The sequence below is a fragment of the Parasteatoda tepidariorum genome, chromosome 3 (assembly GCF_043381705.1).
Source record: "Parasteatoda tepidariorum isolate YZ-2023 chromosome 3, CAS_Ptep_4.0, whole genome shotgun sequence".
NCBI classification, from domain to species: Eukaryota; Metazoa; Arthropoda; class Arachnida; order Araneae; family Theridiidae; genus Parasteatoda; species Parasteatoda tepidariorum.
In genome coordinates, this window is record NC_092206.1 from 26,114,020 (window position 1) to 26,133,407 (window position 19,388).

The 19,388-nt window shown below is 29.5% G+C and overlaps 1 protein-coding gene across 1 annotated transcript in view; it reads right to left on the reverse strand.

Annotated features, from left to right (window-relative positions):
* The window catches only part of LOC107444593 (uncharacterized), a 209,311-nt gene that overhangs the window by 47,531 nt on the left and 142,392 nt on the right, over nt 1–19,388 (reverse strand). Inside the window, exons 3-5 of the mRNA XM_021145380.3 lie at nt 10,570–10,842; nt 4,955–5,221; nt 523–698 (exon numbers count right to left, since the gene is read on the reverse strand). Of these exons, the coding sequence (XP_021001039.1) occupies nt 523–698; nt 4,955–5,221; nt 10,570–10,842 (716 nt within the window). The remainder of the gene's footprint in view (nt 1–522; nt 699–4,954; nt 5,222–10,569; nt 10,843–19,388) is intronic.

Genomic DNA, 19,388 nt, shown 5'->3' on the forward strand with positions numbered 1-19,388 from the left:
ATGACGCGCCTTAACTCCCTAGTAGGGATATTTAGGCAATCCCCTGTTATATATAACATTTTTGAACTTGTACATTTCGACAAAAAAACTAAACTAAAAACTAAAAGCGGCTAAAAATTTCACTAAAAAAAACTGTAGCTCGAAGAAAGAAACGAATTGTTGATTTGAAATCAATGACGTGAAAATATCCAAGATCCGTTAAAAAATCTTACGAAAAAAAATTTTCCCCAGTGTATTCCATTCTTATTTAAACAATGAATTTATTCTAATGTATTTTATTTATTTAAATAAATTATTATGAATTTATTTATTTAAATAAATTATTATGAATTCATTTATTTAAATAAATTATTATGAATTCATTTATTTAAATAAATTATTATGAATTTATTTATTTAAATAAAATATTATTATGAATTTATTTATTTAAATAAATTATTATTATGAATTTATTTATTTAAATAAATTTTTATTATGAATTTATTTATTTAAATAACATACATGTAACACAAATTAACTTACCTCTTGCTTAACATCGCAATTCAGATCATGATAAGCCATTCTAATTTCAAACTCCATGCTATTTATGACGTCGGTGACACAAGAGTTAGGTCGCGATTTCACGTATACTTTTCCATTAAATACTTTGGTTGTTTTCACGAAAGCCACCATCTCTCGGGAGCGGCACTGAATTGTTACTGAAAAATAAAGAAGTAGGTGAGAAGTATTTTAAAAACAAATATGAAATATATACTGGTTATACGAAATTTAATCGACAATTTAAAAATTTGCATCAAAAAATTTTTATTCATTTTTATTTATTATTATTTTTATTTTTATTCATTATATTTTTTTAAGTGATACGGCTCCAATTTTTTTTTTCAGACTCAACCCAGGTTTCAGTCTTTATAGTTCGAAATTTTATTTTCACAAGTGGAACTACAAATTAAACATTTATAACCAAAGATAAAAAAATTAATACTTCATCGCAAGTTTTCAAAGTCTTTCAATTATAGAAAGGTACATGACGATATTTTCGAAATATCTATAATTACTTATAACCACACGTCGGAATCAAAGGATGAAATTTGCATGCATCAACGCAAAGGTGCAAAGTACCTGCAGTGCTCTCTGTTCGAAATTTTTTGAACTAAAACCAGGAATTCTGGGACAAAATATGTATGCTGGGTTGCATGAATTTGCTGAAGGTCTTTTTTTTTACCTTATCTGTTTCTTAGTTATAAATTTTTTAAAATCTTTATTTTGAGTTAGGACACTTTGCACATATAAATATGTAAACTCACTAATTGGCAAAAGAAGAAATTTCGATAATTTATTACGAATTTACAATAACAAAAAATTGTTGAAATGTTTTTTTGACAGAATATTTATCTTTATTTCTAGAACAGTTGGTCTAAATAAAGAATGTCAATGATATATTTTCTACACTTATAATTTCAAAATTAACTTAAAACAAAGAAATTCTTTGGATCAGGCAATGCGGCATTCATGCTTTTGTAGAGAACGTTTTGAAAACAACTGACCAGCCTTTGAAGGCAAGTCCAGATCAAGGCAAAGGGACTTTAATAGATGATTTATTTACCTTCGATTATATTTTGACTCATAGCGGTGGTTAGAAGTTGAGAGTTGTGTACCTGTCGTAAATTTATATTATTTTCCAGTTAAATAACTTTTTTTTATCAAATCTTGCCATGAGCCCAGAGTAAAGAAATGCAATTGCAATTATCCTAATAAAAAAGTCTAAAAAAATTCAGTCTGGGTAATTCTTCGTAGATTTGCAAAGAAATCTAAAAGTGTATAGAATGATCGTAATTAGCTTAAAATATTTCAGGTATATTAAAAAAAAACTGAAGACATTTCCAATTGATCTGGCGCATTGCAAAATACCAGTGGCATTTGCAAACAGTTAAATATCTCATTTAGCCTTCGACATAGCTATGGACAAGGCATTCCCAGAATTTCGAAAACTCTTTCAGGTTTATGAAATGTAGTAGGGCTATATACTCCAAACAAACTGTTCTGACTCATTCATTATGAATATTATTAGAATATTCTTTATTCTAAATGATTGGGTTGCACACTGGTTTCTTAGGTTTGCTAGTTGTAGAAGAGTTGCAAGTCAAACCAAAATTACGTTAACTGCTCGTTTGTTCATTTTCAATCCTTTATTGTGAAGCAAATTGCAAATATTCTAACACTTTGATAAGGTGCCAAATTAAAGCATTTTACAATGCAAATTAGTTTTCCTTTAAAACTAGATAACAAAATACAATAGTTGTAATTTTAAACCAACGTGACTTCAGATAACTCTCTTATTACTAAAACAGTAAGCAAGAAAAATATTATTTTTTTGCTTACCGGAACCATATTACTAAAAATAAAAATATGGTTCAGGATAAAACCTTATTTTGAATAGTGGAGGACGGTAGCTACTTGGGATTTTTTGAACATGTTTTTAAAGTTACTTTTGAATTCAACATGCAAATTAAATTTTAATTTGCTCTGCAATTATTTAAAATAATGTAAGCGGTTGAAATCATGAAATTTGTATTTCAATGGTGTCGATATATTTTTTGCATTTCAAAGATTTATTATGATCTAATTGAAAGTGTGGTGCAATGTGGTATATACGTAGCGTACATTTAAAATAAAATTACATGGAATATAATTTTCTAAAAAATAAAAAAAGGTATACAATCTCATATAATTAACAGAGACATAAAAACAGAGACTCAGTTCGAAATTCAGCTCTTAGAAAAGTAAGTGAAGCTAAACTAATTAAAGTTTTTTTGTTAACTTAAAATACTCTCAACTGAGTATAATTGAACATCAAACATTGCTAACTGAGAAAAATATTTTTTCTGTTTTAATTAGAATAGGTTTTAACAAAAAGTTTTTAAATTAAATCTAGTAATTATGAATAACACAGCATTTTCTAAGTTTTGCAAATTGTCTCGTATTTCAATACAAACAATATTTTTCATTTTTTATCGTACTTTTTTCCTAAAACTTAGATAAAAATGAAACTCTTAGTTTATAATTACTTTACTTAATCATACTTAAAATTATTCAAACATAGTTTTTTCCCCATTTTTCTCGGAAATCAACGATACAAATATAAAAGTTTAGGTAAAAAAATATTAACTGAGAGAATTGAGAGCATTTTTAAAAAGGAAAGATTGAAAAAAAAAGCAAGTTTCGCTTCGCAATTTAGGTGTTAAATGTAATTACATTTGACATAAAAGTAATTATGCAAGCTATAATTTTCTCTTTGTAATAAGTATGTTTAAGCGTTTAATATTTTAATTATAGGTCATCGAAAAAAATGAGTTTTTAAAAAAGAATTGTTTAATAATTGCAAATCAATTATGTATCATTTAAATACATCCCATTGTGTAGCATTTATATTGTGTACCATCGTGTAGTATTTTAAAATTCCTGAAAATTATGTTTAATTTTGAAAGCAAAAACTCAGCTTAATCAGCAATTTTTACTTCCATAAGCGCGCATGAATTTCTCACTAAAAAGTTATATAATTACAAAAAAAACTTTTGCTTCTTTTAAATTAATTGAAAGAATCATACTCCATACCAAAAAATCCATCTTCAAAGAATATTTTCTTAACTTTCATTAAAATTTATCAGTAATTTTGAAACCATAGATTTGAATCCAGAAAATAATGAATTCGAAAAAAATCAGAGCTTTACATTATAAAGTATCAGTGTCACATATAAGATTTTGTGACAACAATTTATAATTGATATTGGGGCGTAGTTATGAATGGAAAGTAAAGTAAATACGTAATAAATAAATATGTAGTAAATAAATATTTACATATTAAATATGCAAAGTAGTAATTTATGCATGGTGTCTTATATTTCAACTTCTACAGAAGAAAACATATGATGAACACACTTTGGACGCAAGTCACCGGTGCCCCTTTTATATTTTTTTTCTGACTCTTGAATTAAAAGAAAAATATATTTTGGTAATTTTTGATAATTAAAACAGTCTAATAGTTACTAAAATATCTGCTAGAATATCTGTTAAAAATTTAAAATAAAATCGATAGTCAAAATAAAATCAAAAAAAGGTAGTTCGAAATTTTTTGTTGTCATCCATATTCAAAAATTTACAAAAAATTGATTTTGAAGGTTAAAGAATATGGTGGATAACTGTTTCTCTTAGATCCAAACAACTGCAAGTTTGAAAAATTATTGTTTGGAAGGAAAAAGTGCTTTAAATATTTTACCTTTAACGCAGGAAAATATACCAATATCTCATACTGTATTTCATAACCATACATTTTTATAATGCTAAATAAAATATTTGTTACTAATTTTGACTTAAATTTAGACAAAATAATAAAAGAAAGTATGATAAATAGTTTAATAAAAATTCTGCGTCAAAGGGTTAAGCTTTACCATTGCAATTTGTAGCCCCGTACATAAATGCATATCAGTCCCTTTCCCCTTTGGGTATTTCATTTTATAACTTGTTGAACAACTAACCCAATTATGGTTAATTCTAATGCTCTGTCCTACAGCCTTGTAATTTTAAACCCAATACAGAAGACAAGGGAGCTCCTGGATCAAGTATTGGAAGAAATGTGCTTTCGCCGAGCCTCCCACAGCTAGCCCGACAGGAAGGGGAATGCTTGGATATTGTTGCATATTTGGTGAAATTAGTAGCTAAACGTTGGGTTTAGTGGAAAGCTATATTTGACGCACTCGATAGGAAGAGCCTTTTTGGGGCTCGCTTTACAAACCTACATTGTATTATAAAGGTTGTTTGCTTTGACAATTTAATCATCTGACAATTTAATCATTTAATCAATTTTATACTGGTGCCCATTTGCTTTGTGAAATCATGTATTGTTGTTTTGGGTAAACAAAAAGCAATTACAATTTATTTCATTGAAATAATTATTTACCGTTATAGCAAGATGCAATTTCGAAAGTGGATGCACCATGCACTTCCAGGTAAGGATCTTCGATGTTCGCTAAAGATGGACTAGCTAAGTGACTCAGACGACACACGCTGTTAGTCGGATCTCCCATGTCGAACGAATGACACCTGTAGTTGACGCTAAGACACTTTTTTCGACATTCTTCTAATGTTTTGACTTCTTGAAACACTGCATCCACTGTCTTTAATATCTTACCTCCAATTTTTCGAAATTCACAAAGTCGTACTGGAGCTTAAAATATCAAAAAAATATTAAATCAACATTTGTATTTCATATAAAATATTCTTTTACTTCATCATTACATGGTAATTTTAGCATTTTACACGGTGGTCTTTAAACAATTCATTTAACATGATTTTAAGTATCAGCAAATGTCATATACTGCATGACATGTAAAATATACTGTTACTGTAAAACAACAGTAAAACTTATAGTCTTAACACTGGTCTAAATGTATTTAAAATATTTAAATATTAATGCATAATACACAGTCTAATCCCATTAATGTGATTCCTAGTCAAATGTCAGATTAGCTACCTTTCGCAGTGAGGACTAATGTGACACAAGCAATACGAGAATCAATTAGGTTCTTGACGTTGCTCTCTAAGATATTGAGTGAAGTGCCTTGGCCAGCAGGGCTAGGTTACGCCATTGAGGATCCATGACGCAAACAACTTGATCAAAGTGGTCCCACAGACTCCTGATTGAGTTTAAATCCGAGGAGTTTGGTGGCTAGAGCAGTATAGTTAACTCATCCTGGTGCTCTTCGAGCTTCGCACGCATTTTGAGAGCTGTATGACACGTCACATCGTCCTACTGGTTGATGCTATCGTCTTAAGGGAAAACAATTCGCATGTAGTTGTGGACATGGTCAACAAGAACAGATACGTACTTGAGTTGGTCCATTGTGCCTTCCACATTGAGGAGTGCACCTAGAAAATATTACGAAAACATTCCTCTGATAATAAGGCACCGTAGACTCTTCCGACAATTCTTGCAGGGTGATTTCTTTTTGATGTTTCACGTCTTTTACGCCAACAACCATCTGTCCGATTGCGAGATTCAGTAGGAAAAGTTGCCTGTCGTCTTTCAGAGGAAGTTCAGTTGTTAGCGTAGGCATCTGCTGCGACGGCCCACCCTTATAAAAAAAATAGGTGTTTTTTAATGTTATTTTGTGATTGAAGCGAGCAAAAATATACACCTGATGTAGAAAATGAAGTAATGTTTTTCATCAAAAATTAACCTCATCAATAAACCTCAATTTCATCTTCATTTACCCCGCATGAAATCAGCCTGATATATAGCTCAGAGATACTTTTAGCTGAAATCAGATGATATTATTCACACCTCAATTATACTTATTTGGTTGAAGTGTAGAAAAAATAACCTGTACATCACCTCAGAAACAAACTCTCTGAGCTGATTTCTCGTTCTAAGTTAGATTTCTATCAACCTCAAAATAACCACAAGGTACATGAAACAATTTCATATACCTTGATTATAAACCTTGAGAGGTTGATTTTTTAAGGTTATTTTTGAAGTCAACTTCAAATAAACCTCAAATAAAGCTTAACACTTTAAAATAACCTTAAATAAACTACTAAAGGACCTTAAATTTTCGTAAAAGCCTATGCAGCAACTTTCACTGAACTGTCGTTGCGGAGATACTGTTGGTAGACTCTTGGTTCATCTGGATGGTTTGCTGTTCAATGGTAGTACGTCTATTCACCCGAAAGCATCGCTACAGCAGTCTTTCACTACTGTCATCAATGGCCCCTGGTGCAACACATGTGACGCGTTGCACATTTTGAATAGTACTATTTTACTTGAAGGGTCTATTTTCATCATGGCTTTATGCGAACTGTTCACATAATTAGTCATTTCGAAAATGCTTCCGCCCTTATCCTGAAAGCCAATGATCATGTTCTTTCACGACTTCGGATAATTTGCTTCATTTCCGCATTGCACCAATGATAACGATGTTTTTTTTTTTTTAATTCCTTTAGACACCCTTTATATACGCTCCACTACAATGTGCTTTCATTTATCTTCTTGTGATTGATTATTTCGCGTTGACGTGGTAAGTAGATAATGGTCACTTTAATGTGACAAGACTGTGTAATTAGACGTTATGGTAAATAATATTAAAAAAAAATATTTAAAATGATGCAAGTGATGATTGTTATCATATATGTACGTCGTATTATACTTTTAGGTTTATTGTTGTCATATCACAAACATTCTTAGTATATAGAGGCAGTGTTAGTGCAAATGAATTAAAAAAGTACTGCAATTATTTTAAATAAAATACATCAAAGTAACGTGTGAAGTAACTGCTAAAAGTGTGGGTAGTTTCAGCATTTATAAGTACTTACATATCACAAAAGAAAGCTAATAAAATTGGTGCATATTTGCTTCGTGTAAGTCAAAAAATAGACAAACAAAATTTTAAAAAAAATCTGACAGATTTTCTCAGAATGTTCTTGAAATACAAATTAACATTTAATATCATAAAATTTCAAAATTGAAATTTTTAGGTTAATTTAATATTAATTAAAAACACAAATAAATTAGAAAATTAGATAAAATTTTTTTTAAATGTGGTAGGTATATACAGATATATGAAAATTCTGCATATTTCCAAATAAAATATTTTCTGTGAAATAAATATTTAGAACATTGGTTCGCTTTAGATAGAAAAGAAACTTCGCTGATTTCTTTTTTATTCTGAACTAAATCTTTTTATTTAAACATTTCACTTTTTAAAATATATTTTAGGAAATTCTTGGATAAAATTCGATCAAAATAGTATTAGAACTTTTGTACAGTTTAAAAAAAAATTCTTCAGATGAGGAAAACAAAAGTTCAACCAGAAAATCTATTTGAAGAAGTTAGTAAATCGATTTCTTTGTTAAAAAGTTTTGTTTCATAAAATTTTTCCATTTATTCCTGGTTTTAATCTTTTATAACATATTTTCTTATTCCATTACAGAGTCTTATTATAACTATTTTAAAAGCTTCGTAATTAAGTATTCCTATATTTATAATTTATTTTTATTTAAAATTATTCATCAGAATTTTATTTATATTTTATATTACGATTTTTTTCTGATAGAAAGAAAAATATTTAATTTTATTTTTCAGCAGATTCAATACTGAGTTTGCGACTGACGATGCTCAACACCGTAAGCCTCTACCAGAACCTAACCCGGAAGAAAAGGGAACTTCTGGATCTAGCAATGAGGCACACTAGCCTTCGTGGTGGATTTTTGATAATCCGCATTTGCATTATATGTAAAGGAATACCACGAAAACTCCCACATTTACCTCGACGACAAGGGAATTCTAAACCATGATCCGTCTACCATTGAGGATATTTTATGTTAGCACTGTGATCGGTGGGAGCAGAATTCGTATCAATCAGCAAACACTGCTATTCAAATCTGGGTCGTCTCATACCATTGAGGAAATTTTACGTTAGCACTGTGATCGGTGGGAGCAGAATTAGTATCAATCAGCAATTACTGCTATTCGAACCTGGGTCATCTCATACCATTGAGGATATTTTATGTTAGCACTGTCATCGGTGGGAGCAGAATTCGTATCAATCAGCAATTACTGCTATTCGAACCGGGGTCGTCTCATACCATTGCGGATATTTTATGTTAGCACTGTGATCGGTGGGAGCAAAATTCGTATCAATCAGCAAACACTGCTATTCGAACCTAGGTCATCTCATACCATTGAGGATATTTTATGTTAGCACTGCGATCGGTGGGAGCAAAATTCGTATCAATCAGCAAACGCTGCTATTCGAACCTGGGTCATCTCATACCATTGAGGATATTTTATGTTAGCACTGTGATCGGTGGGAGCAAAATTCGTATCAATCAGCAAACACTGCTATTCGAACCTGTTTCATCTCGAACCATTAAGGATATTTTATGTTAGCACTGTGATCGGTGGGAGCAAAATTCGTATCAATCAACAAACACTGCTATTCGAACCTGTTTCATCTCATACCATTGAGGATATTTTATGTTAGCACTGTGATCTGTGGGAGCAAAATTCGTATCAATCAGCAAACGCTGCTATTCGAACCTGGGTCATCTCATACCATTGAGGATATTTTATGTTAGCACTGTCATCGGTGGGAGCAAAATTCGTATCAATCAGCAAGCGCTGCTATTCGAACCTGGGTCATCTCATACCATTGAGGATATTTTATGTTAGCACTGTGATCGGTGGGAGCAGAATTCGTATCAATCAGCAAACACTGCGATTCGAACCTGGGTCATCCCATTGGGGGTGGAATACTCTATTTCATGAGACTTCGGAACTCAACGAAAAATGCTGAAATAAGTATAAATAAATTGAAATTTTTTTTTTATCGTGATCTACAATCTGGTATATTGCCGCAGAAACCGTCTATGGTATTATGTATTACGTAACGTAATCGGCATCTTCATATTGACAATATTTCCCTTATTTTTTTTATGCCAAATGCGTTATGCTTTTATTTGTGCCAAGTGAATGTTGTCTTTATATTTTATTTTTAAAAAGATTTGCTGTAATAAACATCTTTCTAAATATGTATTTAAAAAATATCGTCTCTTGTTAAGAAGGATTTGATAATTAGTGTTAAAATCGATAACTCAGATGAGATAATGAAAAGTTAACTGCCGAAAATAAAGCTTATTAATTTTTACACACACTGTTAAAATGTCTTTTGATCTCAATTAAAAGCAAAATATGTACTATAGTATAAGATTTTTCTCAGCCTTGGATGTGAATCTTGACCTCGGTTAAAAAAAAGATCAAGATAGATTTTTTTTATCTTGGAAGAGCAAGGTAATGAGAAAAATGCTTGGATCTTTCAATAATAATGCAGTAAGGAGAACAAGAAATAATTCAGTAAATAGTGAAGAGAAAGTTAAAAGACATTTATACAGTCACAGATATAAGTATAAGGAAACTAAAGTGGTTGGGTCTAATTCAACAGACAAGTATTAACAGAACTGCTAAAAAGGTCTTTGATTCACTGGTGGCTCAAAACCACGCGGATGACCAAAGAAAAGATCGGAGGATGCGGAAAAAATTGGAGGAGAAAAACATCCAGAAATGAAAGTTCCCCAAACCAAGAAGAATAGAGGTAGGCTCCAGCCCTCAAAGAATGGTTCAATCAATGAGTGAATGTCAGTGATATTTTGACGAGTTTTATATCAAATGCTCTAAGCTTTTTCCACTTGTTATTATAAATCATTTAATGCAAAAATCATAAAAGAGTAAATGAGGAAATTTGCATAGACTTTTAAAAACACCAAGAATTTTTTTAAAAATAGTTTTAAACTGTGCATTTAAAAAAAATTTAATCGTCCTTTCTCAAAATAAATCTAAACAGAAGTATTATTTATTATGGTATTGCAAATAGCGATTTTAAAAATTATTTTCATTTACTGTATCGTTGTGCGGTATTTTAACTTACTACCCTACCATTTAATGTATAAAATGTAAAATATAAAGACATCATGAACATAAGACATGTGCACACATATAGGTGTGCAATCCATAGTACTTACGATCAACGCAGTTATTTTCAAGGTACTGGGTTCCGTCCTCAGCTGCCACGAAGAATTTACTAGAGTGGACGGAGTGACGATCGACGTCACTCAATTGACATTCCTGTTGATGAGCATGGTAATTGGCACTACGGCACTCAAACTCCTTCTCTTTCAAGCACAATCCCATGCACTGTTCTTTAGTGGACACATTCGATACACTTTTTCGTGACCTCTCCAGAAGCTCATGGTTCGAAACCCGTTCAAACACCCATTCTCGATTGCAAGGAACATCTGTAAAAGATTAATATAACACATTATTCTAAGAGGACAGCATTTAATAAACACACACTGAAATAATTTAAAATATGGTAGAAACCTTCTTTGAAGGCCTTATAAAAACACGTTAAAACACACTATAAAAGCACTTAAATTTTTTTCCAGAAGGAATTTAGAAATTTTCAAGAGTTCTTTCGTTTAGAACATACCTAATGTCCCAAAAATTATCGAAGATTTTCATAAACCAATAAAAGAAAAACGGTATGATAATAGGTATGGTTCACTGTGTTCTGCTGTTTTAATATCATCAAAATTCGAAATTCGTTTGAGAGATTCGAAAGTGTAAGCTGAACAACATATTAAAGTACAGTGAGCAAAAAATAAACGGATCACCGTAATTAACTTCTGATCTAATGACTGGACATTTACGTTCAAGGACTTAAACTTAGTGGTCGAGGGGGTAACCTCAAATACGCTAATTAATAAGAGCACAAGGTATTTTAAATTACAGAAGCAAACACAAAAAAACGTTTTTTCTCTGAATAAGCATACCTTTATTTTGACGAATTCGGATTTCTGACCCTTAAAATATAAGGGGTTAACAGCAATATAGGAAATATTATCCCTTTAGTTTGCTCAGAGGAGCGGTCCAAAGTTTGGACTCCTTAATGTTAATTTTACTTGTTGTGGTTTCACCATACATCGAGAACATTTTAACCGAAGTGAAAAATTTTTGAACAAAATTAAAAAATTCGTTTGTTCAAAGATAATTTCATGCAAAATATAGTTTTAAGTAAATAATAACTTCTTTCATATTTTATTTAATAAAAGTCAAAAAATTTTTCAATTGTAAGGTACACAAGTTTTTACATTGTTTTAAGGAATGTAATTTTAAATGATAAAATACAAATTTAGAGAGAAATCGGTTGAATAATTCCTGAGAAATCGACTTTTAAAATACGGCTTTTTAAAAATTCGACTTTTCAGCTATGTCATTAAATAAATTTTGCAATTATTCGACCAATTTAGGTCAAATTTTGTACTTTGGCATTTGAAATTGCATTCCTTCAAATAATATAAAAACTTGTATACTACGCAATTAAACATGTTTTCAGCTATTATTAAATAAGATGATAAAAATAATTATCTACTAAAAGTTATATTTTGTATTAAATTATCATCGGACAAACGGTGATCCGTTTTTACGGTGATTAAAACACTTTAAAATTATGGGCAAAAGTTTTTCATCTTTATGATGATTTATGGTGAAGTACGCAAAAAGTAAAATTAACATGAGGGGTTCATACTTTGAATTGCTCTCCTGACCAAACTATTGGAACCATACTTACCAGATTGCGGCTACCTTCTATATTTTAGAGATCAGAAATCCGAAACGGTCGAAAAAAATGTATTTATATTCAGAGAAAGTATGTTCTTGTGTCTGATTTCGTACCTTATAATATCGTCTGCAGTTATTAATTAGCATGCTTGAGGTCTCCCCCTCGAGCCATTAAGATTGAGTCCTAGAACGTGATTAGATCAAAAGTTATTCAGGGGGGTCCGTTTCCTACTTTGCCGTTCCTTACTTCTTAAAGTTAAGGACTATTTCCAGGTATTTCTTATGCTGATGTTATTTTTATAAGTTTTGAATTGAATTACTAGGTATACGTTTGCATATGTATCCTACACTTTTGTTTTTCCTAATCTATCATAGTAAAACATATGTATCATCAACTTAATTTTAAAATATATATTACATTAATGTAACAAATACTTAGTAATTACAAATATTTAGTTACAAATATTTAATAATTTTTATATAAGCGACTATGTGAACGTCGATACTTAGAGTTTTTTTTAAAGTTAACTAAAATAATACTTGAAGCATTTAAATAAATTTTAACCTTATAGTAAATTGAATCATGTATAAAAAATGATTAAAAGTTTTACATATTTTATATCAAAAAATAATTCGATTTTTAAGTAAAAGAAAAAAAAATAATTCGAAAATTTTTTCCACACGGAGTCTTTTTGAAGTACTTTGCTAAAAAGATCGATTAAGTGAATTTTGAAAGAATTTTTCATAACACTTTAAAACATATTTTTTGACGTTGAACAAACTTGACTATAAAAAGAAGACACTGTAAACAGTTTTAGAGCTACTTTAAGAGAATCTCGTCAAATAGGATGTAAAAGTTTATTTTCTTGCATGTCGTAAAAATTGATCTCACGCTTCCTTAAATTTCGCAAGCTTTTACGGCTACTATTATCTAACAAAATTCCAAACTTGTTGTTGGTAGTAAAAAAAAGTGATTCTTGTCTTGTATTGGACTGAACTGATTTTAGAAACTTATTTCTTCCCTTCTTTTTTTGGAAATTTACAAAGTTAATAATTAATTACGTTAAACTGTTAGGTCTGGATAAACAGAATAATTTACGAACTAAAGCAAATTATTATATAATGTTTGTTTCTCGTCCTTATAGAATAAGTGCTTCGTGTATAGTATTTCGTAATCCTACATGTAATAAATATTTTTAATACTTACGTATTACGTATTATGTACGTATTTTTTTAAAAAAAGTATTTTTATCTTCCATAATTTAATATTTTCATCTTTTATAAAATGATCTAAGCAATGTATTTTTTTCATATTTAATGTATATAGAGTCTTACAATATAAAAAAAACAAGAGTAAAAAAAAAGTGAAATCAAATAAATTTTGAACAGCAAAGAATAGAAACCGGTGGTATAACAAAAGAACCAATCAAGACAAAGGATTTTTCGTGTGTGGACAAAACTTTTCCATTATAGCTCTCCTAGAAACAGCCAATAGAAACTGTTAGAAGAAGTCCAATAGATCAATGAATTCCTTTATGTTTACCTTCATTATCTCGCTCAAAGACGAAAGTAAATATGCCAGATACGATATTTTCTGCTTAAATTGTTTTTTTCTCTTTTTCTCACATTTGAAAATAAAAGCGGAAAATTGTATTTCGAAAAGGAAATTTTTTGTATGTAGAATGAAACTTTTTTTGTTTTGTAAGAGATTTGCTATCATTTAAATCTTTTTTTTGTACATTGATTGTCACGATTGAATCTAATTTCTTATTGTGAATTTTAAATTTTTTGTCAAAAACGAATGAAAAATGCAGCTATTAGGAAAGATAAATTAATACTAAGGCGAGTAAAACTTCAAAAGCGTTGCCCATAAATATGACGAAACTTTATCGAAGTCTATTAAGTCTATAGTGAAAGTAAAATTCATAGCATTAATTATTGTGGAAAAATGAAAGGAATTATTTACAAATTAATAACGTAATGAAAGGAATTAATATCATAGATTTGATGCTATTGAAGTTTACTTCCAAAAAGAGTGGTTAGAATTTTAATAGTTTTTTTTGTTCTGTTATTATGATTCTGATGCTAACGAAACATTCACTTATCCTTCTACGGGGAGCTTTAAAAAAAGTGTATTAAAGGCGTCAATTACAGAACACTCTGAATATAAATATATAATATTACTTTTATGAACTTATATGAATTTCATGAAGTCTGCTGTCTATAAATTTGTTCACGCTAAATTAGAAAGTAACTAATATTAAGTTTTATATAAGTGGTATGCATTTGAATCTTATTTTTTAAAAATTATATCCAATTATTCTACTATATTCACAGTTTATCGACAGGGGAATTTTTTATTATATGAACGAGAAGATTGATTATATTTTTGTTTCACTTCTAAATTTATTCCTTTTTAAACAATCAAAAACATCTTCATTTAATTCTAATATAGAAATAAGTTTTCCTTATCTTGAAACTAATTTTTTTAACCAATGAAAGCGCCCATGTTTAATGTTCAACAAGCACCTAAGGTTAATCTTATTTAAATCATTTATAATCTATAACTAGCGCTGAACAGTAGACCCGATTCTGAGTTTATAACTCTCAATGATCTCCGTAGCCATGTAATTTTGAACCCAAACCAATAAACAAGGAAACTCTTGGATCAAACAATGGGGCAAATTAGATTTATGGAACTAACCCCCATTTGCGTTACATGGTGAGGAAAACTACCAAAACTCGCAAAATAATACATTACTACATTTGCGAAGAAGCTTTTTTTTCATTTTTAGTTGTATTTAACTGTAGCGAAATTTCATTGTTTAACAAACATTTTTACTTACGTATCTTGAAAAGTACAATATATAACATGATTTATGAATTTCATCAAGAATTTCTAATACTTTAATATCTATAAAAATATCATAAAAGAACTTCAAAGCTCACAGAATACTTTACTACAATTGTAACTAAGCTTTATTTATTTTTTAATCCAGACTATTACCAATGTGCATTCAAAAAATACATTTTGTTTCGTATGTAATAAAAATAAAATGCAAAATATACCAAGGTTTATAAATTTTATCAAGTTCTTTATCTTTAATATCTTTAAAAAATGCTACAAAATTTTCCAAACTCACAATATTTAACAAATATTTTGTCACTTATGTATCTTGCGAAGTTATGAATATAGAATACAGAATACATTAAGATTTGCGAATCTCATCAAGAATTTCTCACTCTTTAATCTCCATAAAAATATCACAACAAAAGTAGTCCAAAACTCACAAAATAATTCATTACTACATTTGCAAATAAGTTTTTTTCATTTTTAGTAGCATCCAACTGCAGCGAAATTTCATTGTTTAACAAATATTTTTACTTACGTATCTTAAAAAGTACAATATATAACATGATTTATGAATTTCATCAAGAATTTCTTATACTTTAATATCTATAAAAATATCACAAAAGTACTCTAAAGCTCACAAAATAAGATCCAAGCAAACTAACAACATAGTAATATTTTCCAAGCATAAAAATGACGCTGAGGAACTTTTTTTCCATCCGTCATAAATCATCGAAACGACAGAAATAAAAATACAGGACAGCACAGGTCGTCGTTAATTCTTTGAAGAGACCGTGGACGAGAAATAAAAAAGACAACTAGCAGCTGGTATTAGATAAAGACGCAATCGATTGTGCGTCCCCACTGCTGCTTCCTTTGTAGGCAATGTATCCATCCCCTGAGAATTCGCGGTTATGCACTTTGGCGGAGAAGAAGGAATAAAAGACATCTTTTGAATGACGAAAGGAAACTCATTTCCTTAGAGAAACCCAACAGCTACAGACAGATGCCAATCCACAGTTAAAAGAGGCAGATGAAAATGAAAAAAAGAAATTCATCGACTTTTTTTCCCTGCTTTTAGCTCTAATGGTATAAGCAGTTTGGATTAAGGTTGTGATGAAGAAATGTCAAACCATAAAATATTTGCAATGCGGATTTTTGAAGCACTTGATTATGCAGAGTTTCAGCTCTAATTTATCAAAAACTTGATTTAATTATGTAGTTGTTTCTATATTAAATGTTTGCAAAAACAAACTGAAGAACAATGTATCATTTTCAAGTTTATTTATTTTTATAAACTGTATAAATGTACTTTTATGGTATACACTGCTTATTTAACACTAAAAAAATTTTCTGAGTACAATACCGTTCGGTAAGGATCTAAATTTTAAATGCACGTGCTCAAACTCTAAATCCAATGTGGAATTTTCGTTTGATAATGTAGTAGTAGGTCCTGGGCTCCATCCTCGGGCCGAGCAAGGTTGACTTAGCTTTTTATCCTTTCAGTGGGTCGATAAATGAGTACCAAGCATGCTTGGGAACTAAGCACTGGGGGTTCCGCTTTCGGCTGACCACCTAACCTGAGCATCTACTCTTGCACCCCAGAGCCCAAGATCAAGAAACTGAGATGGGTACAGTAGGCCTTGGCCCTCTATGGGCTGTCGCTCTACTGAGTTTACTTTAATATAGTAGTAGAATATTGATTCAGAATTAGCAAAAATTTTTTTATTCATTGAAATAAAATGCTTGCTGTACTTTATCTTACAAAAATAAAACAGAATTACGAGAAAAAAATCACATATATCAGACAAACAAACATACTATAGACTTGTATTTCTCGAGAAGAATCTTCCGAGAATAAACATAATTTAAATGGAAGAAAATACAAAGGTGCAGAAGAAAATCACAAAATCAAGTTAAAACGAGGGTAGAGAAAGAGATAAACAGAAAAGATAAGAACAAATTTATTTGAACAGAAGAGGCGTGATGTAAAATAGTGATAGGGGAGGGTGCAAGCCCCCAGGTAATCCAAACGAGATATAAAAATTGAAAGAGAAATAGGTTTCCAGATATTAAGGAAGAAGGGAATGCAATTAGGTCATTAAAATATATTGAAATTTTTCAAAATATGAAATGGTTTCCAGAAATCTAGGTCAGTGGCTGAGGACCAGTATAAATGATTTTAGAAGAAAAAAAAACTGAAATTTATGATTAGATAGAAGGTTGTTTAATGTCTGGATTTTTAGCGGGTATTTATTTCAATAGAAATTCAGGAGTTCATTCAGATTTTCCAACATACACAAGAGCACACTGACAAAAAATTCAGTTTATATTCGTGTTAATAATGTCGGAATATTGATTTTTTTTTTCTTCAGAAAAAACTTTGGGAGGTAATAATTGAGATGCATCGATATTTCGGGTGTCCATAGATTTTATGCTTGTTAAGCCTTTAGTAGAATAATATTCTAAATCAAATATAATTCGCATTATACGGGAATGATATAGTTTACTTTGGATTCTTGCTAAGCGCGAAAATGATCTTTCTATCATATATTTCAATTTTAATTTACTTCAAATTGGTGTAAGGTTTATAAAAAAACCAAGTTACCAACGACTTCAGTCAAGCCAATATTTAATATTTATCGACAATGACGTGATTAGAATGTTTTAATTCAGTATTTATTGATTGTAGCTAAGGTAAAGATATTCGCCATGTGGGGCCCTTCATGGACACACTAAGTCCTCAAGATATTGGGAAGCAAGAGAACTTTTAAGACAATGACTTCGGTCTTCTTTCTTTGTTATCCTACATTTGTATTTGTATTTGTTATTTATTTTATCTTTCTATTTGTACCTTTTGCCTTGCCATTAGAAATAAGGAAAAAAAAAAGATATTCACAAAATATAAAAGCACTTTTATAATATATATTAAGAATTAAAAACTATTTATCAATACATAGAAAACTATTTATTAGTACATACAAATAGTGTTCTGTGTATTCTTTAGTCTTAGGTATTACAAATATAGCTTTTACGAAAAACACGTGGAAACAATATCTGCGATGCTGTTATTACAATGGTGTTTTTAGTAAAAAAAAACGTTTATAACTAAACAATGGCTTCAATAAGAATTGACAGTACGAAAGTATTCAAGTACAGATCTGATGAAAATAATTTATTAAATAAAGTTACATATTATTTTAATTTTATTAACTTTTGTATTGCTTACTGTTATCTAGAACATAAGTAAAAATTATAAAAATGAAATAATTTTCAACTGTTACTATAACTCTCTGAAGCAGAATTTTCATTAAACACATTTTTCATACTTTTTCCATTATTTTATATTAATTTAGGTCAAAATAAGTGGAAAAATACTATATTTAGCATTTTAATAATTTATGTTTATGGAAATACAGATTTAAATACCGGTAGTTAAAATCTTTCAGATACGGCTCATTTCCAAACAGTAATTTTTCAAATTTGCACTTATTAGCAGTTATTTAGATCTAACTGAAACAATTATTCATCACCGAAATTTCTTTAATTTATAAAATAAATTTTTTGAATAAAAATTAATAAAAATAATTAATAATTAATAAATTAATCAATAAAAATTTTTTTGAATAAAAAAGAAAAAATATTATTTTCCAAATTAACTTTTGAATTTATATTTTGTTTCAGATTTAATTCCGATAATATAACAGATTTTTTTCACTATCAAACTATTTTATTATAATTTAAAAACATCAAAATTTAATTTTGTATTTAGAGTGCCAGAAAAAACACATATTGAAGAGCCACCTGTGTCTCATCTGCATCAAAAGATTATAAAAAGACAATAACATGATTGACATATTTAAGAAAGAACTCTATGTTTTCCAAGCTTTTAAATCAAATATTATTTAAAAATGCTTTCATAAATAAAATTAAGTATTTCAAATTCAAATAAAAGAAAAGACCCAATTAGCTTACAGTTTCTGAAGTTGCTAATACTCTCTAATCAACATAATTAATGATTTTCCAGAGAAAATTTACATATTTTGACAGATCATGGAAAGGTAAATTAACGGGAAAAAAGTCTCATGGTAAGGAATTAATCTTATCAATTAATCATAAAAACGTAAAAAGTTTCTGAAATGAATATTTATATTTTGGTGATGAATTATGATTTTTTGAATATTCATAAAAACACAAAGCAAAACAACATATGTAAAGGCTTAATGAAAGCGTTATTAACACCCTCATAAAGATGGGTATAGATATCATCACCAAACTTAGGTTAATTACTTAGAGTAATTTATGAATAATGTATGTTCCAGCAACTTTTTTAAATTTAATATTCCTAGACACTAGCTAGTCTGATTCTTT